Below are 24,182 nucleotides of genomic sequence, written 5' to 3'. Positions count from 1 at the left end.
GTCAAACGACATGCCTAAGATGTCTATCTAACTAACTAAATGCTAGAATCAGATTTCTGCTGATTAGGTATATCGCTGCTGACCCATCAAATACATAATTATATATGTCAAAGATATATTATTTTTTATACGCTCTATAAATATCATATTACTTTTAAATGTGAATAGAGGCCATCTATAGAAATGAAACGACTAGTATTAATTAAAGAGGTAGGTACTAGGTACCTAATTGCAGGCAAACGCAACTAGAATTTATTTTATCAACCGTTAACCTTCCGATAATTATTTGTATCAATTATATCAATCTTAATAATCTATTAACTAATGTAACGCCACGCCGCCTCAGCCAATCGCAACGCGCCAACGCCAACCAGACTATCCGAGTCAAGCCAAGCTGGCCAATCACCGCCTGTTACAGCCGATAACCGCCAAGACGGCCAATCATAGCCTACTGCCGCCATGACAGCCAATCAACGCCAGCGCCATTGACAGCCGAACGCAACTCCGCCACCACTGCCGAATGCCTTCGGTGGGGATAACGCCATATAAAGCTATGCGAGCTCACTTTTAGGATTATTGTTCTATCGTACGCATTGTAAGCTGAAACTATGTCCATTTGTGTAAACAAGTGTAAATTATATAAATAGTAACAAAGTAACAATAGTAATAAAGCAATGAGTGATTTGTATTAGTGTGTTTAGTGAAGTGACATAATAAATTTGGGCGATTATACCGATTTGCTCTTTTTATTTAAACCCACTGTTTCATCTCAGAAGTGGGATTAATAAAGAAAGTTATGATGCATAATCGCGCCAATTAACGAGTCGGCAAAGACATGCCATCTACTTTGTTCATCCGCAAGGATGAAACGAATCATCGTGTAAAAATCAAGCGACAATGAAGATCGTCCACTTCTGGGGCCCGGAAGGTCCTTAGAAGAGTTTTGAACCGGAGGTACATTCATCTGCAGCGTGCATGGTTTCTACGCCCGATGGCAACCTACCCTCAACTTCTACGCGTAATAACTGAGGTATGATCCATCCATTATTCCATTTCTAATCCCGTTTTTAATGATATTGATGCATAGTGTAATGAGGTTGATCGTGTTTGTAACCTCTACTGATGAGATGACCGTGAAAGGTTAATATTGCTAACACCCTGTTTGAGGTTATGAAATTAGTATTAGAGCACGCGGGTTATGATAGGTGGTCATTATACGCTCGCGGATAGTGAATGGTTTGAGTGATAGCTGAAGATAAATATAACTATAATTTGTGGCATATCTGACCGTCAAATAAAGGTTTAGGTTTAAAGATGTTTAATTCTCATAAAAACAAAAAAAAGTCATTTACATAAGAACTTAATTCTAAGAAAATAAAGTTTACAATATTCGCCATTTAATTAAGTACTCATTCAGCGCATTTGTTGAAGTAATTCGCATTACTCATAGTGTGAGCAGCTAATTCAGTTTTAAATGGATTGAATGAGTGTACATTTTTTTTATGTGTGCAGGTATTTTGATGTACAGTTTAGCTCCTTCATAGGTAAGGGTTTTTCTGCCATAAATTGTTCTAGTTTTGGGTAAGGCAAGGTAACTAGCTCGACGAGTTTTAGTTTTAATTTTTGTAAATGTGATATTTGTGTGTATTGTTTTATTTATAGTTTTCCTAACAAAAATACACGTGTTGTATATATATAACTGATGAAATAATGGCGGTGAATACTAATGCTAAAATTGCAACCGATTGATTTAGTCAACTTTTTATCGAATCAGGTAAAAACCCGTTCAACCATCCACTTTTCACGTTGCATCTCGCCGAGATACCCGCAATTTGAATTCGCAGTTTAATTCTAGAAAACGTACTTAGTGGGTTAGTAGTAGTGCTTTCCAGTATGTGGAAATTATGACCAAGTGCTACCGGTACGAAAAAGTTAACAAGTAATTCAATAAGTTAAATAATAAAAAATAAAAACTCCCGACTGCAGTTTGCGCTGCATATTTTTCGGCTCTTACATTAAATCGTATAAAATCCACCACATTGATTGTTTAAAGAATTTTATATATCCATTGACACACACGCCATCAAGACGAATGACGTATCATTTATCAAAATCGGTTAAAATTGTTGAGTGGTTATGAACTGACACAAATACATACTGATCAGGAATTAATTTAAAAAAAAGATCTAGTATATCGGATGGTAACAATAGTTCTCAGACTACCCGCAAATTTCAACCAGAAGTTTTCAAGAAACAAGCTTTGACGCTATTAGTGTTTTTATTTGCACAAGGCTCAGTTATAGTATAAGGTTCTATAAACCTTTAAGGTTATTTTTTTCGCGTCGTCGGTGATATTCCCGCTGCAGTCATACAGACAACACGGGGTACGTGTGGGGTACCTGTAAATTATTTTTAAGGGTACAATAATATCATTTACGTCAGAATCGGTTGATGAACACTTTCAGTGTGCTCAAATCCAGTTTTGCATATAGCATGGCGATCGCAATTTGAATGTAAAATCGAATTGTTTTATGATGTTCACTTTTGAGTTTCTTGTGAAATTGATTTTCATGTGGTTATATGATTGTTATGTAATATGAATATAGATCTTCATAATTGGGGCAGACGTACTTTATGAATCGACTGGGAGCTACTTGTAGTCAAACAATAATATTGTGTTTATCTTTCTTTTCTCGGAATTTTTGGTGAGTTCGTGAAGTGCAAACGTCATCGCCTACGATGGTCACCACTGATGCTTTGCTGTGTGCTGTGTGCCTGATGCCGAGCGCGTCACTGCGAGGCACCACATCGTGGCGCGCTAACGATGCAGGGTTGCAGCCAATGGGTATCTATAAGCCGCCGCATTGTTGCCTATTTGGGGTGACATAAGCGCTGTTAAGCGTTTATGCTGTATGGTATGACTGTTCTTTTATTTTTACTAAAAGTTAGTGTTTATGAAGTCTGTACGTGTTGTAACTTGTAGTTTAAATCACATTCTTTGAATGATTGAGAGCATAGTAAGTAGATCTTACTCACGGCTTTGGAACTGTCTCGTATAATATACAAGCCAGTGGCACAGCGTATAAAAGAGTAAATACAAATAGGTAGTGTAATGTAGGCAGAATTGGGCACTTGGAGGAAACGTAATAATAACTATTACCAGTTAGATATCCTTATGATTTTGATAATGCTTTTGTCATTTTAGAAAAAAAAGTAGTGCTTGTAGGCAGCATGTATGTTACGTACTTTTGCCAACTTTCAATCGAGTCAATTTCATCATTCTACCTTAAGATTGTCGGTCCAACCATAATGTAAGTAGAAAGTTCAAGTGGCACTTTTAATTATAACCATGATATAGCTTTGTGCCGTTCATTGTTAGTCAGGTGGACCGGACGTACCGTAAGAATTTTCACTAAGCCGACTAGACTGACGTTTTACATAATATCTTGAGTTCAGTCTTACTTTCTGCAGCCAAGTCTTACTTTCTGCAGCCAAGTCTTACTTTCTGCAGCCAAGTCTTACTTTCTGCAGCCAAGTCTTACTTTCTGCAGCCAAGTCTTACTTTCTGCAGCCAAGTCTTACTTTCTGCAGCCAAGTCTTACTTTCTGCAGCCAAGTCTTACTTTCAGCTGCCAAGTCTTACTTTCTGCAGCCAGGTCTTACTTTTTGCAGCCAGGTCTTACTTTTTGCAGCCAGGTCTTACTTTCTGCAGCCAGGTTTTACTTTCGGCAGCCAAGTTTTACTTTCGGTAGCCAAGTTTTACTTTCGGTAGCCAAGTTTTACTTTCGGTAGCCAAGTTTTACTTTCGGTAGCCAAGTTTTACTTTCGGTAGCCAAGTTTTACTTTCGGTAGCCAAGTTTTACTTTCGGTAGCCAAGTTTTACTTTCGGTAGCCAAGTTTTACTTTCGGTAGCCAAGTTTTACTTTCGGTAGCCAAGTTTTACTTTCGGTAGCCAAGTTTTACTTTCGGTAGCCAAGTTTTACTTTCGGTAGCCAAGTTTTACTTTCGGTAGCCAAGTTTTACTTTCGGTAGCCAAGTTTTACTTTCGGTAGCCAAGTTTTACTTTCGGTAGCCAAGTTTTACTTTCAATAGCCAAGTTTTACTTTCGGTAGCCAATTTTTACTTTCGAAAGCCAAGTTTTACTTTCGAAAGCCAAGTTTTACTTTCGATAGGAGTACTTTCATCTCGTTGCTCGTTGAGAGATCTCCCTGCAAGGATTTAAGTGAGATTCCTTTTCAAGTCAGAGTAATAGCATTCACAGCTTCACGAGAAGCTATTTACAAGCTATTTTCCTTTCTACAAGCCAGTCTGTTGACGGTTTTTCTTTCAAAAATGTCTCTAAAGTAAAACGTGGAAAAATAGTACAACTGAAAACGATAATAATTTATAAATTAAATAATGTTCTTTTGTTTCGCCTTGGTTTTAAAGTAGATAAGATTGCAGTTTAGATCACAGACCAATGGCATTGGATTAGAATTTTGTAGAGTTCATACTGACCACATTTTGTAAAACCATTTTGTAAGACAGCGAAAGGATATCACTCATCAGTAGTGTAGGTACAATTTGATTATTACAGATGCTTTTGCAAAATTTGTTATTAGCCGAAAACGATCAGTTTCGTAAAATATTATACATAATTTGCCTTATTTGGACATCCTAGTAAACTTATAAAGTGAGCATAAGAATGCTTTTACTAGTAGACATTTTAGAGTTTCCGAGTGTCGACTGATTAATAGTTAGGTATGTTTTGACCTCCATGATACTACCACGAGCCAAGTGCCTAGTCAAGCCAAGCCAAGCACTAACCAGACCATGTTAAACGCGTTGTGCCACAGGTCCTAGCGAAACTGCGAATAAAATGATTGGACAAACTGTTAACTGATATTATTTGGACTACTGACAATACTCTCAATGAATGTGATATCCATAATTTGGTATTTACCTAGGTCACGATGCCATGTTACTATTAATGTAAAATTAGCGAACTCGGGATGGTTATGCGTAACAAGGCAAATGCTCGGTAAAGAATAGCAAGCGATAGGATAAAGCTAACTAGATAATGTAACTGACAAAATTAATATTTCATTTAATTATAACAAAGGAATTTAGTTATTTAGTGGCAAGTTCCCACAAGCATTGCGATAGAAGTAAACACTGATAGCATTTACTCAGGTTCATTTTTGTAACCAAGCTGGTAGGCATTAAGAGAACTCGAAGTGTTAAGGGGTTTCGAGGCTACGAAGCTTGTACATGCCTGAGCAGACTCTTTAAAGCCATATCACAGCGCCTACGGCTCTTATATCCAACAGTGCTAACTGTTCCGATAAATAACTTGAAACCGAAGACCTTGTTGAGCTATTGTCTACCAGAAAGCTAACCAAGCATTTTCCCATTGCGGGAGCAATTCATTGTTTCAGGACGGCCGAATGTAACGCCACGCCGCCTCAGCCAATCGCAACGCGCCAACGCCAACCAGACTATCCGAGTCAAGCCAAGCTGGCCAATCACCGCCTGTTACAGCCGATAACCGCCAAGACGGCCAATCATAGCCTACTGCCGCCATGACAGCCAATCAACGCCAGCGCCATTGACAGCCGAACGCAACTCCGCCACCACTGCCGAATGCCTTCGGTGGGGATAACGCCATATAAAGCTATGCGAGCTCACTTTTAGGATTATTGTTCTATCGTACGCATTGTAAGCTGAAACTATGTCCATTTGTGTAAACAAGTGTAAATTATATAAATAGTAACAAAGTAACAATAGTAATAAAGCAATGAGTGATTTGTATTAGTGTGTTTAGTGAAGTGACATAATAAATTTGGGCGATTATACCGATTTGCTCTTTTTATTTAAACCCACTGTTTCACTATGTTAAAACTATGTCCTTGACACAGATCATTATAATCCTAAATTACGAAACTGTTTGTTTTAATCTACCTAATTACTAATGGAGTTTTGTATATTATGTAACACTAACATTATTTTGTGTGATTAGATATACATACGATTTTTAAAGCTAAAAACTGACGCCAGAATATAGAAAAGTAAAATGGTTGTAAGTAGATGGAGTGTTTAAAAAAATTGAACATTATACTTTGGCGAAAGATTTTATACGTTTTTGTTACCTGCTATCTGCCAAAGCCACCATGATCCAAACTTCATAGTCACTGATCGTTGCTCCCTGTGTTGGGACAATGCGCAGAGAAACTTTCAACTATTATAAAATAGCGAAGGTCTGGAATCCACGGACTCTTAGTCCATAAGAACAGGCTCTCACCTCTATACTAAAGAAGTAGTCACGTCTTATACATTAAATAGTTGTAAATAATTTAATGGTAATGAAATAAATGACTGTTTTTCATGTTTTATTTATTTTATTTACTAACTACTTGCACTGCATATATTTACTTAAACATAACTTTTAAAATTATACCTACATAGATATTTTTAAAACTGTTTCTAAAACCTCTTAAATTACAATATTATTACCTAGGTTATTATATATATGTATATTTATATTTATTGAGACGAATACCGACATTGAAAAAGTCTATTGTTTTTAAAGACAGTCCTACTAGGTATGAAGAAAGAATCTGGGACACTCTATGATCAACTAAAGTAAATATTAAACTAAGAAAAACCGGCCAAGTGCGAGTCAGACTCGCGCACCAAGGGTTCCGTCCTCGGGTATCTTGTACGACATTTTGCACGATAAATCTAAAACTATTATGTATAAAAATAAATAAAAATCCAGTTTTAGCATGTACAGGTTTCATATAATAATACCCCATTTGGTATCTTACTTCGAAAATTGAAAATACTAATTGTTTGTTCATGATTTTTTTTTATGATGTAAACACAAATTCACGGTTTTCAGATTTTTTCCTTTACTTGTGCTACAAGACCTACCTACCTGTCAAATTTTAGGTTTTCTTGACAGACACGATAGACGGACAGACAGACAGCAAAGTGATCCTATAAGGGTTCCGTTTTCCCTTTTGAGGTAAGTAACCCTAACAAAGCATATTTATTTTATTACGCATGAAAAATTATGTCGTGCTGTAGAAGCAGATTAGGACATGATAATTTAAAATGTTTTACAATATTTAGAATCATAAATCTGCAAGCATGTACATTTGTTAGTTAGTTTGCACATACCTAACACTAGTAAAACTATTTATTGCTGTTACTCACTTGCACTATTTGCCCGCTTTGTTCACACACTATTCAAAAATGGTTCGTAAGTAGGTAGGTATATTGGAAAAATGATAACTTGGCTTTATTTACGAATGAACTCAATAAAAATATAAAGAATAGGTACCTACTTAGGTATATATCGCTAAAAAGATTACCTATTCAGTGTTGCACACCGAGTAGTGTCGAAACCAAGCATTATTTCAACAATTCAGCAGTTTCATCTAAATATATTTAAAAGGAGAAGGTGCCTGACTGACTGACTGATCTAACAACGCATAGCTCAAACTGGACGGCTTGAGCTGAAATTCGCCAAGCAGATAAATATTATGAAGTTAGACATCCGCTACAAGAAAGGAATTTTGAAAATTCAACCATTTAGGTATGGGGTAAAATATTTCAATTTTCTATACTAATCGATTTAGAAACCTTGTGGTAAAACCACCTATGTCATATTTACCCCTTTCCTATCCAACTAAGCAGAAAGCATGTAAGGGGTAAGTATGACAATAAAGCAACAGGTGGGGGTTGAACTGTCGACCTTTCGGATTTCAGTCCGCTTCTTATAACCGTTTAGATAGCAAATTATTGAAATTCTTCAGTTTTATTTAAGCATCGTTAGTCTTAACTCTTAACACATTATATCAACAATGAGTTGACTTCACACTTTGCTTTGCTGATTAATAGTATTATTCATCTGCCTTTACGACTTCGTCAAGAACTAGAGCGCCGAGTAAACAATATTCAACAAAAACGTACCGCAGAAGAATTACTCACAAACAAATATAAAACACCCCAACCTCACAGGTTGTCAGACCAACAGACATGTCTTTTGATCCTACCGATATAAGTTGTGAAAGATAAAACATTACTTTAACTTTAATATCTAAGTAGGTACCAATTTGTTATGTATGAAACATTGTCAAATAGCCATTTGGACTAAGGAAACGTGACAGTAAAGTTATTTTTCAGTTGCAAGCACAACGGACCGGTGCACTTGCAGCGACCGCGAAATTAACGATTTTCTTATCAAATCGAAATATAATGAGAAAAGCAATAATTTAAAAACAAAGAAAATTCATTTAGTCATCACAGAACTATTTAGAATGAATGTGGTGTTTTAAAATATGAATAGAAATAAATAATTTTGTTTAAAACTAAATAAGGGAAAGTGAATTTTGTATTTTTGGGAAAATGGTTATTAAAGTGGAAATAGGATCACAAAATCCAACCGTCAGTCGGTTGCGATCAATAACATCACAGGTAAGTAATATTTAACTTACTAGTACCTCAGAATACATAATTATACTTAGTACAGGTAAATACCTATTTGCTTTAAAATTAGCAAATGTCTGCGACATCGCATTGTCAGCGAAATATGCCGTTACAAACCTGATTTACCAAATCAAATCCCGATCTGTAGTGTGGTGGGTTTTTAAATTAATCAGAAGTTTTTTTAATAATTTACTAGTACCTGAACCAAAAAGGATAAGCAGAATATATTATATTTAATAGGCATAGTATAATTATTCGCTTCTAGCTTCGCTTGTGTGGAATTTCTGATAATCCTTTCTGAGGGGGTCTATATTTAAAACCCCCGACCCAAAAAGAGAGGTGTTATAAGTTTGACGTGTGTATCTGTGTATCTGTCTGTGGCATCGTAGCTCCTAAACGAATGAACCAATTTTAATTAAGGTTTTTTTGTTTGAAAGTTGGCTTGATCGAGAGTGTTCTTAGCTATAACCCAAGAAAATCGGTTCAGCCGTTTGAAAGTTATCAGCTCTTTTCTAGTTACTGTAACCATCACCTGTCGGGGGTGTTATAAATTTTTAATTTACACTTGTATAGAAAAAGCCTAAATATATCTTAGCTAGATATATGCACAATTTTGAGTTTTTGAACCCAACGCTGTACTTACGTTGATCTGTCTATCAGTTTCTCCCATTGATTTTGAAAATGCTAGTTAGCTTTTATAAATAAATATTCTTTAACTCAGTTTAAGATAATGTAATTGAATAACGCATTGGACTGTCACATTAAGATTTTAATGAATAAACATTATTTAAAAGCACCTACCGTGAAGTGCATAAGGACGTTAAGAGGGGTCTCTCCGTCACTCGCTCTGTACAAACGTAGTTCCAATTTCATTTGAATATTAAGCAACCCAAGTCCATGAAATTTTGCAGACATATTCTAGAAACTAATATCTATGCTTGTGGTTTTCCAGATTTCTGTTAAAATATTCGGTTTCAAAGTTACGCGGTCTTAAAAATTTACATACAAATATTTGAGCCCCTGTAATTTTAAAACTACATATTTTTAGAAAAATCTATAACACCGCAGGCACATATATTAGTTTCTAGAATATGTCTGCAAAATTTCATGCACTTTGGTTGCTTAATATTCAAATGAAATTGGAACTACGATTGTATGGAGTAAGTGACGGAGAGAGCCCTGTTAAGATGAAAAATGTTTAAGGTAAAGACCTTAACATATCTGATTCAATTCGCTTGAAGGTCTCAGCTTTTGCAATGTAGTTATTGTATGCACTTACTAATCTGTATATTTATTTAAGTAGGTAAATACATTCAAAAATATCCTTACTGACTTTTAACTTCTGGATATATATGAATTCTTCCATCACATTATGGAAAGATAGTAAAAATATTACATACTAGAGGATGCCCGCGACTTCGTCCGCGTGGATTTAGGTTTTTAAAGATCCCGTGGGAACTGTTTGATTTTCCGGTATAAAAAGTTGCCTAGGTCAATAAAATTACAGGGACGCAAGCTACCTCGGTACCAAATTTCATACAAATCGGTTAAGCGGATGGGTTTTTGGGAATCCCGCGGGAACTCTTTGATTTTCCGGGAAAAAAAGAAGCCTATGTCCGTCCCCGGGATATAAGCTAACCCTGTACCTTTCGTCAGAATCGGTTACACTGTTGGGTCGTGAAAAGGTAGCAGACAGACAGACAGACACACAGACACACTTTTGCATTTATAATAATAATTATGGATTTAATATTTCAGTTCATAGCATCAATGTCGTCGTTTCTCCTCCTCCTGGATTTGGGGATGGCAATTATTTTTTCAACAATCATGATGCCTGCCATACTAAATGCTTCAGAGGGCTTGTCACTCAATGAATTGGAAGCTTCGTGGTTTGGTAAGTCACTGTCAGTAACTTTGTTGTACGATCGTTTTCAAATGTTTCTGAACCCAAATACAGGCAAATATAATTTGGGACTCCCAAACTGTATTTTCCTAAATTCTTACAATTTATAACAAATGGATATATTTTGTCATATATCCATTGCAAGATTTTAGAATTGCAAACCATGAAGATTCTTCAAACAGGAGAATTTTATCCATCCATCATTTATCATTATTTTTTATTATTTATTTTATCATTTTAGCTATCCATTTTATGTATGTTGACCATAACTATGACAACGATATTAGGTAACTTCCATCGCCACTTAAATTATTTTGTTAAATTGCATGTCAAAATTACAACCAGTTAAAAGAAATAATTGGTTTGAATAATATTTAATGATTTCCTATTTAACGATGTGTATTCATTTTTCTTTTGTTTTGATACCTATTAATTTCAGGTAGCATGTCATTTTTGACGCAGCCAGCCGGTGCGCTGATATCTGGTCCAATAGTCGATTATTTCGGTAGAAGAAAGGCTAACTTTCTCTCAAATGTACCAATGTTAGCTGCTTGGCTTCTCATGTACTTCTCTTGGAATGTACCATCTCTTTTTACTGGTAGTGCTTTATTGGGAATTAGTTTAGGGATTATGGAAGCACCTATCAACTCATATGTGGGAGAAATAAGGTAACACTTTATATTATGTTGTTTGTTTTTATTTTTTTGTTCTTATTACCAGTGAGCTTACATGATGATGGATCGATTGATCCATCATTCGATAGATAGAAGTCCTGCGTTAATTTGAAAATACATATAACTGTTAAGTACTTACTATTTATTGATTCACCTAGGAATTGAACCCGGTAACATTATTGAATGTAATTATCGAAGTACAGGTAGCAGCAATATTTTGGCACAATAAGTCTAGCCCTGCGTTCACCAACACGCCTTCCCAGCGCGATTTTATAAGCAATTCTTTTGATCACACTAAACCAATCTAAGTTATGCTTCGAGCATCAATAGCTCAACCGGTAAAGGAGTGGACTGAAAACCGAAAGGTCGACGGTTCAAACCCCGCCCGTTGTACTATTGTCGTACCTACTCCTAGCACAAGCCTGACGCTTAGTTGGAGAGGAAAGGGGAATATTAGTCATTTAACATGGCTAATATTCTTTAAAAAAAATGCTATAAGACATTGCTAGGCCCGATTTCATAATTCTAGGTCAACGGGACTACATGGTACGATGTAGGGTTTGATTCACTTGACGGATCTTGACAGACAGACAGAGAACGATCTGGTTCCTCTTTTCTCTGGATATATTATGGAACCCTAGAAGATAATCATGATGATATTTATCTACATTTCAGCGACCCATCTATCCGAGGCGCGCTATGCACTGTGACGCAATTCTTCGCATCGGTGGGCATCCTACTTATGTACTTCCTCGGTACCGTGGTAGACTGGCGGAACGCGGCTCTTATTTGCCTCATAGCACCAATTGCCTCGATGATTATGGTTATCTTTGTAAGGACATTTTTTTATTTAGATACAAGTTAGCCCTTGACTGCAATATCAAGAATTTGCCTACATGATTATGGTATCTTTGTAAGGACATTTTTTTTTTTTTTTTTTTATATTCGGATACAAGTTAGCCCTTGGCTGCAATAATAGGTATTAAGAATTTGCCTCGATGATTATGGTTATCTTTGTAAGGACTTTTTTTGTTTTGTTTTTTTTTTTTAATTTTTTTTTTCGGATACAAGTTAGCCCTTTACTGTAAATATCAAGAATTTGTCTCGATGATTATGGTTATCTTTGTAAGGACTTTTTAATTCAGATACAAGTTAGCCCTTGACTGCAATATCAAGAATTTGCCTCGATATGATTATGGTTATCTTTGTAAGGACTTCTTTTTTTATTTTTTTTATTCGGATATAAGTTAGCCCTTTACTTTAATTAATTTCCCCTCCTAGGAATCGACCCCGGGACCTCTAACTGATAAGACCAGATCTCACTCCTGCGCTTGGATGGTCTTCAAAATGTTTATATTATAATTCAGACTTTAGTTCTTGTACTTATTTAGTTACATAATTGCAGTTACGAGGTTTTCCTGGACTGGAAAATTTTTATTTTCGTTTTATCGTCAACTAGTTTTTTAACAAAAAGTTAACGACAGAAAACTACTTAGTTAGTGAGCAGTTATAGCTAATACGTGAGTAGCTTTAAAACCTTAGCACACTTTTCCATATATTTGTAAACGTACTCGTACCTACCAATTAAATATCGATAAGATTGTCTTAATTGTAATTTTGACCTATAAGGCATTGAGGCAACAACTAGATAACTTAGAGATAAAACGAATCCAAGAAACAAGAATGCAGTAACCTCTAATCCTACCTAAAATCCCAAAATTTCGTATCCATCTCCTAAATTGCTCTCGTAATGAGCAGATTTAGATAAGATAAGATAATTTATTTGTCAGAAAGTTGGTATAAGAAAGATGGTTAATTCGTTAACTTTCTACTAAATTAATAGTGTGCAATTTAAGATAAAAAAATAAATTAAATTAATGTCAAACAAAATTTCGAGCCATTTACAATTATCAACTCATCCAAATTCTAAACGGATGATTTGCACACCTGTTGCTAAATTCTTTCACAACTTTTTACTGAATGTATAATGTTAGTATTTTCATTTGTAAATGATTTTAGCAAAAACTGTCGACATCATTCAAAGATTGAAATAGTGTTTGCCTTGGTACTTGAAAAATGTTATGTTATTGCAAAAACATCATTTACTTATGTTCACAGGCTCGCATCAATAAAATTACCGTTAAGGTACATGAGACGGGTACATAAGGTACATGAAAATTCCAATTTTATTTGGTTTTTCACAATTTGTAAACTAATACGACAAAGTAGGCTTACGGCACTTTAATTGTGCCAATGGCAGTATCATCCTCACAGGTTTATATAAAAATCTTCACTTGAATGGGTCCAGTTTAAGATATTAGTTATAGTATCGACTAATTTGTGAGTAACTCATGTCAAACTCATTATATTGACTAATTTCATAAACTGAACACTTTCAAGTAAAGATTTTTATATAATGCTGTGAAGATGATACTGCCATTGTCGGAATTAGAATGCCATAAGCCTACTTTGTTGTGTTAATTTACAAATTGCGAAAAACCAAATTAAATTTGAATTTCGCTGGCAGACCCGTCTCATGCACCTTTTAAGTTAATTTTCTTATTTAATAATGTTGCTAACATAACATGTGAAATCAACAGGTCAAAACCCGCGATCAGTGTTTGAACGAGGTATTTTTGTTTCTCAGGCACCAGAAACCCCAGTATGGCTACTAGCAAGAAACCGAGAAAAAGAAGCACTACAATCCCTCTGCAAGCTACGCGGTTGGACAACACCGGAAAATGTTAAAGCTGAATTTGATGAACTGAATGCCTACAGCAAGAGTATGGCGAAGTGTGTTATATGCTATAACACTAACCAGGAACAAAAGACCTGTGAACACGAATCTATGAATTGGTTTATGAGGTAAGTGCGTCAAAGTTTTGAAAAAGGGAAATAACCTTTGATTATGGAATAGTAGCTGATGCGCGACTCCATACACGTGGATTTAGGTTTTTAAAATCCCGTGGGAACTCTTTGATTTTCTGGGATAAAAACAAAAAAAACTAAACCAAAATTGGTTCTTTAGTTTAGGAGCTAGGATGCCACAGACAGATACACAGATACACTCGTCAAAATTATAATTAACACCCCTCTTTTTGGGTCGGGGGTTAAAAAGTAGCCTATGACACTCTGAACTCTCCAGCTATATGCATATGTATGCAATAAATCACGACGATATTCTGTTGCTCCGTTGCGGTGTGATTGAAGGACAAACAAACACACTTACGCATTTATAACATTAATATGATACAAACTCAGGGAAAGGAATCACTACCCATATTATAAATGCGGAAGTTGTTTGTTTGTTGGATTTTTGTTTATTGGTTTGTTGGCACGACGACGTAACGGAGCAACGGTTTGCATGGTAGGCTACTTTTTAACCCCCGACCCAAAAAGAGGGGTGTTATAATTTTGACGTGTGTATCTGTGTATCTGTGTATCTGTCTGTGGCATCGTAGCGCCTAAACGAATGAACCGATTTTAATTTACTTTTTTTTGTTTGAAAGGTGGCTTGATCGAGAGTGTTCTTAGCTATAATCCAAAAAAATTGGTTCAGCCGTTTAAAAGTTATCAGCTATTTTCTAGTTTTCTTGTAGAAAAGAAGGTTAGATAACCCTTAGGTTCATAATATTCAAGTGTAAATTGACAAATGTCAAGCTGTCAAGATGGACGTTGCCTAGATATACATAATTATTTATTTGAAAATGATTTGTCGGGGGTGTTGAAAATTTTTAATTTACACTTGTTATCCCAAAAAATCAAAGAATTCCCACGGAATTTTGGAAAACCTAAATCCAAACGGACGAAGTCGCGGGTATCATATAATATTAATGCGGATAGCATATAATATTATATGCTACTAGCTGATGGCCGCGAGTCGCGATATACATATTATTATCTCGCTTAGCAGTTATAGTTGGTAGGTACGACGATCAGTGTTAATTTGATTGTATACAAAACGGGTTTAGTGGTTATATTTAGTAGCATTGCATTGTAAATAGCGGCAGCTCAGAAAAAACCTCACAGATTTAATTTTAGATTTTAAGTGAAATGTACCTAGACCTCAATATAATGAAAAATATTTTTACTCGCTGACCCGAAATTCTGAAAATTCATTCTTACAGGAGATTTTTAATCCACTCCACTCCAAAATCAAACAGTTACTCCTTACATGTGTACAAGATAAAGTTGAAAACTAAAACCCGACTGCGATCGTCTTAATAAACGCTAAAATATTAGAGTAAAATTGTTTTTCTGTCGCTTGGTATATTTTGATGTTATTGTACATTTATATAGGTACATAAGCTCAGAATTTTCTCCTCTTTTATAAACATAGCCTATGTCAACCGGACCTTTACATCGAATTAATTGACACCTCATTCACCAAAATCGGCCCAGTAGGTGGAAACCACAGAATCTGGATACAATCATATTACATACATACATACATATGCCAAAATCATAACCCTTCCTTTTGGATTTGCCGAAAAAAAAAGGTAGATGTTAAAAAGTGACCTCAAGATCCAAATCGAATTCATGAAATCAGTTGAAATAGACCTGTCACGGCAATATGGAATATTAGGATTCCTAACATTTTAATCCCCTAAAGTCTAAAGAGTTGTTACATGAATCGCAATTCCAGGTATCACAGGATTTCAAGAATATCCTGATAAAATGCGGTCCTATCAACATCTCGATATTTCTTCGATACAGGATCGCGATATCGCGGTGATGATATTAATAGTGTATAGAGAATCATACCTCCTTCTATACAATTATATGATAGTGTAATCTGCAGAATACAGAATCTTATAGCAATTATTGTTGAAACTAAACATTTTATTATTTCAGGCGCATCCTTACATTTAGATACGTGATGCTGTGCAAGGAAACCCTCAGACCGCTCTTGTTAGTGATGATGTATTTTCTCTTCTACGTGATGAGCGGCCTTGTACCTATTCGACCTAACTTAATTAATGTGTGTGGAGCACTCGGTATGGCGCAGGATGGCAAGTACCTTGCTGTAAGTTTTTACATAATACTTCACTCTCGGGCTATAACCCCTATCCATATAGCTCAGTATAAGAATACGTCTTGGTTTGACTATCTTGGAATCTCTGGATAATCCGAATATGTTTGAAATCTAAACTTATTTATCTCCCAACAAAGTTAAAAATGTTATCCAGTACTATACCGGGGGACCCAAGAGCCAGAGTTACCTTGGACAAGAAAAAGGTTTTTTTTTCTGCTTGTACTAGGTACATCACACTAATATTATAAAGGCGAAAGTTTGTATGTGTGTGTGTGTGTGTGTTTGTGTTTGTGTGTGTGTGTGTATGTTTGTTACTCCTTCACGCAAAAACTACTGGACGGATTTGGCTGAAATTCGGAATGGGGATAGATAATATCCTGGATTAGCATATAGACTACTTTTTATCCCGGAAAACCAAAGAGTTCCCACGCGATTTCGAAAACATAAATCCACGCGAACGAAGTCGCGGGCGTCAGCTAGTAAATGATAATTTGAGTACTATCCCTGGCGCTTCTATTACTGGAAGCACCGGAGTAACTTATACTTTGAAAGTATTGTTTTGTGAGGCACAATTACTTACGTTATTTTTTTCTTTCATTCTTTGTAGTTCATGGTCGGTGTCATCACATTCATCACGACTTTTGTCGTCATTGGCCTCATCAAAGTGGTCGGAAAACGGAAACTGTCCATCGCATCCCTCCTTGGAAGTGCGATCAGCTGTATGCTTCTAAGCATATACGCCAAGAGAAACTTGCCCGACACTGTGTTCTCATATAAACCTTCCACATTTCCTACTGAGACTAGCGTCGTGCCAACAGTTTTGTTGTATTTGTTGACAATATTCACTGGTTTGGGTATACCGTGGGTCTTGCTTGGGGAATTGTTTCCTTTCAGGTAATTTATTTTCATTATTTTTAACTAATCATCATCATCAACATTTTATCATCATTTTGTTTAACATCGTCATAATCATCAACCCTTGCTCGGCCAACTATTGAGAGCGGGCCTACTCTCAGCGTGAGAAAAGTTTTGGCCATAGTCTACGCTGTTTAGTCTAGTGTAGATTGGCAGACTTCAAACACTTTTGAGAACATTATGGAGAACTCTCAGGCAGCCTGTACCCGTCTCCAGGATACATCTGTACCAAATAAATGATGCCTACAACGTAATTCCCGTGAATTTAGGTTGTTCAAGAATCCTGTAGGAACTCTTTAATTATCCGAGAAGAAGTAGATATTTCCTTCTCTAGGGTGGAAGCTGTCTTTGTACCATATTTCGTTAAAAATGATTAATGAACTAAATCTATCAGAGAGCACACACATTTGTATTAGTATGGATTATGAATGTTTTTTCTTTATTTCGACAGAAGCCGGGCCTCAGCTCAAGGTTTATCAGCGGCAAGTAACTACGTATTCTCCTTCATAGGAACCAAAACTTTATTCGACTTGGAAAGCAATTTAAGACTCTGGGGAACCTTCGCGGTGTATGCGGGATTCGGCTTCATTGGTGCCATTTACTTATACTTTTTCTTGCCTGAAACCGAAGGCAAGACATTGCAGGAAATAGAGGACTTCTATAAAGGAGAGTTGAGGATTTTCGCTGATGACCCAATTATAAATAGTTGTAGAAAGCATAAGAGATGACATTGTTAAGGCTTTATTAAAATAATTCACATAGAAAGTTGTTTAATTAATATGGGATCATTTTATTGCGCTATACGGGCTATTAAATTTGGATCAGTGCAGTTCAGTTTACCGATGAATGGAAAGTAAATGAAAAAAAAATATCGTTTCTTCGTCTACCAAGATTAATCCATCTTTATTTTGAACTATTGCAATATAAAATTGATACTAAGCCCAAAGTTATTAACAACAAAAAATCTAATACGTATCAAAGGTAACTATTAAATAATTTTAATAACTAATTAATAAAGTAAGTATACACAAGTGTAAATAAAAAAATTATAACGCCCCGACTAGTGAAGGTTACAGTAACGAGAAAAGAGCTGATAACTTTCAAACGGCTGAACCGATTTTCTTGGATTATAGCTAAGAACTGTCGATCAAGCCACCTTTCAAACAAAAAAAAAACCTAAGTTAAAATCGGTTTATTAGTTTAGGAGCTACGATGCTACAGACAGATACACACGTCAAACTTATAACAGCCCTCTATATGGGTCGGGGGTTAAAAACATAAAATTACAGAGACGGATCCTCAATCCTTGCAACGAACAATGGTATAGCAAACTGGGTATCCCAAAGTACAGCTAAGAAAGGTCTGTTGGCGCGGAAAGTAGCCGATGGATCGTCGTAAGATAAGGCCACTGCCGTGAATCCCGTTGCAGCAGATGCTGAAAGTCCTTGTTCGTCCACAGACAGAAAACCTGTGTGTATAGCACTGGTGATTTCTGGAGAATAGGTCCGGAAAGTACCGATACGGGTGAGGTCTGTTTGCGGCGAAAATATTCCTGTTATTCCCATCTGAAATTGAAAACGTCACTAAAGTGGGTGGCAACTGTGCAAGTAATTTATAGGACTACGTCTGTGGTGGCGTTAGCTGGCGGTCGTGCTCTGCCTTTTTGGAGTGTTTTTTTTTTTTTGTTAACTGACTGGAAAGGGCTCTAAGGGGGTGCCGTGCGTATGTCGGCAAGCGCCGGAACAGACGGGCTCCATACTTGTATAGTTTAACTAACTTGTTACAAATAACTACAAACTTGACATTGGCTAATCTTTGTAAAGCCAGACGAGAGAGGAAAAAAAAAGTAATTTATATAGAACCTGTGTGTCAGAAAAATAATATTATATTATTTTGAAAACAGCCATATTGTACAAAAATATGAGAATTGCATTTATTCGTTTTGGATAACTTTCAAGATTCATACACTTTTCAAGTATCATTTTCTTACAATACGATTTTATCCCATTTTTGCATTTATCAACATTATCATCAACCGATCGCCGGCTTATTACTGGACAAGGGTCTGGTCTCAGAATGAGATGGGTCCACCAACACTGGCAAAGTGCAGATTGGTAGAATTTACACACCTTTGAGAACATTATCCAAATTCCCTCACGATGTTTTCCTTCGCCGTGATTTTAATTGCTTGGAACGCAAATAAATATCACTAAGAAACTAAGAAATAATTTTTATTATGATGTCAGTAAAATCGTGCTGGTTTTATTTGTTGAAGCAAAAGAAAAAATAATGATTTTTAAGTATAACTCACAGACTTTAAAACTGGAATCAAATTGGTATCCGATTTGATTGTAAACTTCGGTATTTCCAATTGTGTCTCGATTTCTTCAAAGTTGTGATAATCGCGAAGCTTGGAGTTAGTCAGTGAACCCAAAACAGTGTCTACATCAGACAACAGATGTGGCAGTATCAAAATTAACGAGTATTGGTGTCGCTGAAAATACAAAAAAAAAATTAAAAATAACTAAAATAATCTTTATTATATCTATAATATATCTATCTATCTATAAATAATAATCATAAATAGTATTCTTCAAGTAAATGAGGGAAAAATTCACTATCCTTGTCTCCAAAAGAGCTTATCTCATGGAAAAGAAAGGGTTTTGTTTCAGCTAACCTTCACAATATAATAAAAATATTATAAAATGTAATGAAATGATAAGGGGGAAAAATTACTATTGTCACGGCAACATGAAAGGACAATGGAAAAAAGTGTCATTTTCCCTAACTAAGGCCAATCATAATCAATTAACAGTTATCTCTTAATTAATTTAAAAATCTTTTCAACTAAGCTAATAATACTCCTTATTTTAACAACCATTCGCTCAAAGTTAGGAAGTGCTGTTTTTGCTGCCCACATTATCATCTTTCTAAGAATTATTTTTACTATGCTGTTTTCTATAGTTTAATTTCTTACCTCAAAAGGCAGAACGACCACGCGAGCCCTAGTATCCTGTTCAATACCGAATTTCAGGGCATGGCGCATACGCATGAAAGGAACAGATTTAGTTTCTTCATTACTCAAATGGAATGTCAAATTCTTTGTTGCTTCTTTTTTGAATTTCGTCTCCCAGAGACCTTTGAAGTAGACTGCATTAGCTATTACCAACTGAGTGTTGAGGCCCACTGCGTCTGTAATTATCATCAAAATATTATAGTTGTCTTTCAGAAAAGGTACAGGCTCTCGATTTTATAAATCCAGTCGATTCGTTCCATTGAGGAATTTCCTGGCTCTGGGTGTTGGGTATCTCAAAATTTAGTTGATGCCCGTGACTTTGTCCTCGTGAATTTAGGTTTTTAATAATTCCGTAGGAACTCTTTGTTTTACTGGGATAAAAAGTAACCTATTTCACTTTCCATGTCTTTAAGTATATGTGTGTAAAAATTACGTTAATCCGTTGCTCCGTTGTGGCGTGATGGAAGGACAAACCTACAAACATACACACTTTCGCCTTTATAATTAGGAGTAGTGAATAGTGATACGAGATCAAGATTTTGATCAAATTTTACCATCCCTTACCACTAGATGAGATCGCAGTTAAGGCCTTACTTTTTATGAAATTAAAATAAAGTTAACAATTTTAACAATTTAAGTTTAACAATTTTACTTCATAGAAAACTTACTAGGTGGCAGCAGGTTTTCGATTCTGTTATGAGTTTGTATTGCAACCCATTTATTGATTTGGTTAACTGCCCAAGCAGGTCTTGAAAAGTCCATTTGTGTCACTTCACTTCCAAAATCTTGGATAGCACTATCTTTGAAGTCTAGATTAATTTCGAAACCATCACCTATGAATAAGTTATTTGATACGGTCAGGATATTTCTTGAGTTTCGTTTCTGTAAAATCAAAAGACTTATTGAAATATCTATTATGAGCAAATTTTAAAGTGAATCTACGGAAGACACCACCAACACACCACCACAACCACATTAGCATCTTTCTACTTTGTGTTATAAATTACAAAACTTGTGCAGTTTTGTAGTTTGGTTTTGCAGTCTTACCTTACATAACTTTTTTGTTTTTACTCTCTGCTTCGCCTGAGAATCTATTTAAATCAACGATGTCTGTGTACCTACTACGCACTATTTTTTTAGAATAGGTGATTAAAATATTACTACTCTATAGCAAGTATAGTACGCGACAGGTTGAGATGGTAATCGGGGTATGAGGCGGGGGGACGCCCCGCACACCCGCACGTTACCCGCAGTGGCCTAGCGTGGCGGCTGTGCAGTGTGCAAGGCTTCTCCACCCCGGTTGCCTTTAGTTGCTTTTCTAATCTAACAAGGAATCTTTAAACTTCATCTTTTGATCATATTTGGCCTGTCCTCATATTATCATGGATTTGGGTAAATATAGAGGGTCCACTTACTTTCATATCATAGGTGAGTCTCCTATATGTAGGCGCTGTGAGTTCCGGGGCCATTTGCAACAACCTTGTGATTTGTTCCTGCGCATCGCCGAAGGTCCCTTGCTGTAGCAGTGCCAAAACAGTTGCGACAGATGTCGGAGAGACTATAATGTTACCAGCTTGCAAGTTCGTCACGGCCTGGAATTTAAGAAGTTTTAACTGTTAATGTGGTGGATTTAAGGTCTACAATATCAGAATACGCTGCTAATGTCACTATGACACAAGGGCAGTTTTATGTACATTGTTATAGGGCCATACAATGAACTGAATGATGTCCGCAACTTCGTCCGCTGGATTTAGGTTTTTAAAAATCCTATGGAAACTCTGATTTTCTGGGACCAAATAGTCTATGCCTTCTTCGGGATACAAGTTATATCTGTACCGAATTTTGTTAAAATCAGTTAAACTGATGGACCGCGAAAAGCTAACAAATAGGAAGAGACACTTTCGCATTTATAATATTAAGTAGTATGGATATATTATAATGTATTTGCAATTAGAACTATTATAGTAAAGTTTACTTGGGTAAAATATATTAGCAATCCTCTGCAATCTTAAATTGGTTGGAATAAAAACGAAAATCTGTACATCCTTAAGTACTCGTTTTACTTTCTTGTAAAAGCTTACCTTCATCAAATTAATTCCAAAAGTCGTGATAGCATACGTTACATTGTTCAATTGCTCCACTTCCGTTTTACCTACACTCACTACTCTTATTGGGTTAAGAGCAAATGGTGACGAATCGTCATTAGGTGGTATTCCGTTTAACTTATCATCATGATTTGTTTGTGGAATTTCATTGGTTGGAACATTGTTTATATTATTGCCAGTTGGTGGAGGTTTTGTAGTCTTTCTGTTATTTAATAAATCCTGAATATATTTGTCATAAGGGCTTTCTGTTGGAAAGGTTATAGCTCGATGGTCATGGTTTTGAGCATTGAAACCTCTTCTATCGTGATTTCCTTGAAGATGTTGTGATTCGACGTGGAGTGCCAGAACACACACTAAGAGTGCTAAAAATGAAAAACACATTTTTTTTCAAAAATAACCACTTAGCTGTACACCTTTTCTAAAAAAAAAGGATTACTTTATGAGCTGATTAGCTTAGGGTAACAACGCCTAATATTTTCTTCCCCTTAGTCGCAGCACTCCGATTTTTTGGGTTAAAAAAGCATTCAAATCCATTCAGAAGTTTCAACGTGGTGCGTGTATACCTACTAGATAGACAAATATTAAAAAAAAAAAAAAAAAAAACTGTTTTTGGTCTATATTTATGTACAGGTTATTTTGATATATCGATGACCGATACAAAGTCGTAAAGAATTATACCTCGCATACCTATGTCAAAAATCTATAGTAGATATAAAATGAATATTAAAAGAATAGGATTACTGTGAGATATAATTTACGACTTAAAATCAACAGTTTTCCTTAAGTTTCATATTAAAAAAACCTGTATCAGAAGAATATGATTCATAAGTATTGAAACAGTACTTACTGTATATTATGTTCATGTTTGCTCACATTAATGCCACTATTGATTATGATAAAAATCAGCTTTTGCTAAGCACTTTTATTTTATTGTTTTGTTGATTTGTTTACAATCATCAAGAAGAACAATCTCTCGACTCCTTCCCTGCTTTACTACTAAAGAATGACCGTAATACAAGTTTATCGTGTTGTATATTTTACGTCGACATAGTTGTTTCTGCTATGCTAAAGGAATTTCAACTTTATGCCTCGATGACTGAACATAAATTTCGATAAAATTTACTTGTCACTTGTTGCAAAATTAAGTTTATATGAACTTTGTGGTTTTCCCAAGTCCGGTTTATTCTCGGCGCCCGCCATGAGACTTTATTTTGACCCCAAATAATAAAACAATTCCTACAATAAACTATTTGACCCATGAAGAAACTAGAAATGCAATTATAACATCAACTAATCTATCAATTATTATTATTACCATTGGAAATTGATAAATAATATAATTAATTAATCATATTCAGTAGCGATATCTATTTACTGTTTACCAGCGAGCTGTCATTCATTACCATTAACTAATGAAACCAACCTGACTGCAGTTGCAAATATCTATTTTACCAGTCATGATTTTTGTGATTCCTATTTAAAACAACCTATAATAACTCTAAAGTAGGTAGTTACTTAATAAAAATATATTTACTTATAAAAAACCGGCCAAGTGCGAGTCAGACTCGCGCACTTTTGCACGATAAATCAAAAACTATTAAACATAAAAATAAATAAAAATCTGTTTTAGAATGTACAAGTAAAGCCCTTTCATATGATACCCCACTTGGTATGGTTATCTTACTTTGAAAATTAAAACACATTTCCATTTTTTTTAATGACGTAACCACAAATTCAGGGTTTTCAGACTTATTCCTGTACTTGTGCTCTAAGACCTATCTACCTACCAAATTTCATGATTCTAGGTCAACGGGAAGTACCCTATAGGTTTCTTGACAGACACGACGCACGGACAGACGGACAGACAGACAGACAGACAACGAAGTGATTCTATAAGGGTTCCGTTTTTCCTTTTGAGGTACGGAACCCTAAAATTCAAGAGTTCAAAGCTAATGTCTTTGTAATCACTACCCTAATTTCGAAAGTTTATTTGTTTGTTGGTTTGTCTTTCAAAAACGTCGCAACGGTGCAACGTATAAACGTGATGATTGATGAGTGATTTT

The 24,182-nt window shown here is 35.6% G+C and overlaps 2 protein-coding genes across 2 annotated transcripts; one reads left to right on the top strand and one right to left on the bottom strand.

The window, feature by feature from the left end:
* The first annotated feature begins 8,123 nt into the window (after positions 1–8,123).
* LOC123876831 (facilitated trehalose transporter Tret1-like) lies at positions 8,124–17,759 on the top strand. Its single transcript, XM_045923203.1, has 8 exons — positions 8,124–8,459; positions 10,230–10,365; positions 10,814–11,042; positions 11,724–11,880; positions 13,696–13,913; positions 15,903–16,074; positions 16,691–16,977; positions 17,450–17,759. Exons 1-8 carry the CDS (start codon positions 8,391–8,393, stop codon positions 17,724–17,726), a joined length of 1,545 nt encoding a protein of 514 aa, XP_045779159.1. The 5' UTR covers positions 8,124–8,390; the 3' UTR covers positions 17,727–17,759.
* A 110-nt stretch (positions 17,760–17,869) lies between these two features.
* Positions 17,870–23,149, bottom strand: LOC123876833 (leukocyte elastase inhibitor-like). Its single transcript, XM_045923205.1, has 8 exons — positions 22,967–23,149; positions 22,096–22,481; positions 21,430–21,606; positions 20,683–20,896; positions 19,976–20,190; positions 19,310–19,492; positions 18,271–18,563; positions 17,870–18,025 (listed from the first exon to the last, which is right to left on the bottom strand). Exons 1-7 carry the CDS (start codon positions 22,980–22,982, stop codon positions 18,282–18,284), a joined length of 1,473 nt encoding a protein of 490 aa, XP_045779161.1. The 5' UTR covers positions 22,983–23,149; the 3' UTR covers positions 17,870–18,025; positions 18,271–18,281.
* Positions 23,150–24,182: the final 1,033 nt, after the last annotated feature.

Source organism: Maniola jurtina, chromosome 22, assembly GCF_905333055.1.
Source record: "Maniola jurtina chromosome 22, ilManJurt1.1, whole genome shotgun sequence".
Taxonomy (NCBI): Eukaryota; Metazoa; Arthropoda; class Insecta; order Lepidoptera; family Nymphalidae; genus Maniola; species Maniola jurtina.
Note: the sequence above shows the minus strand (reverse complement) of the source record. Positions and strands in the feature narration are given on the sequence as shown.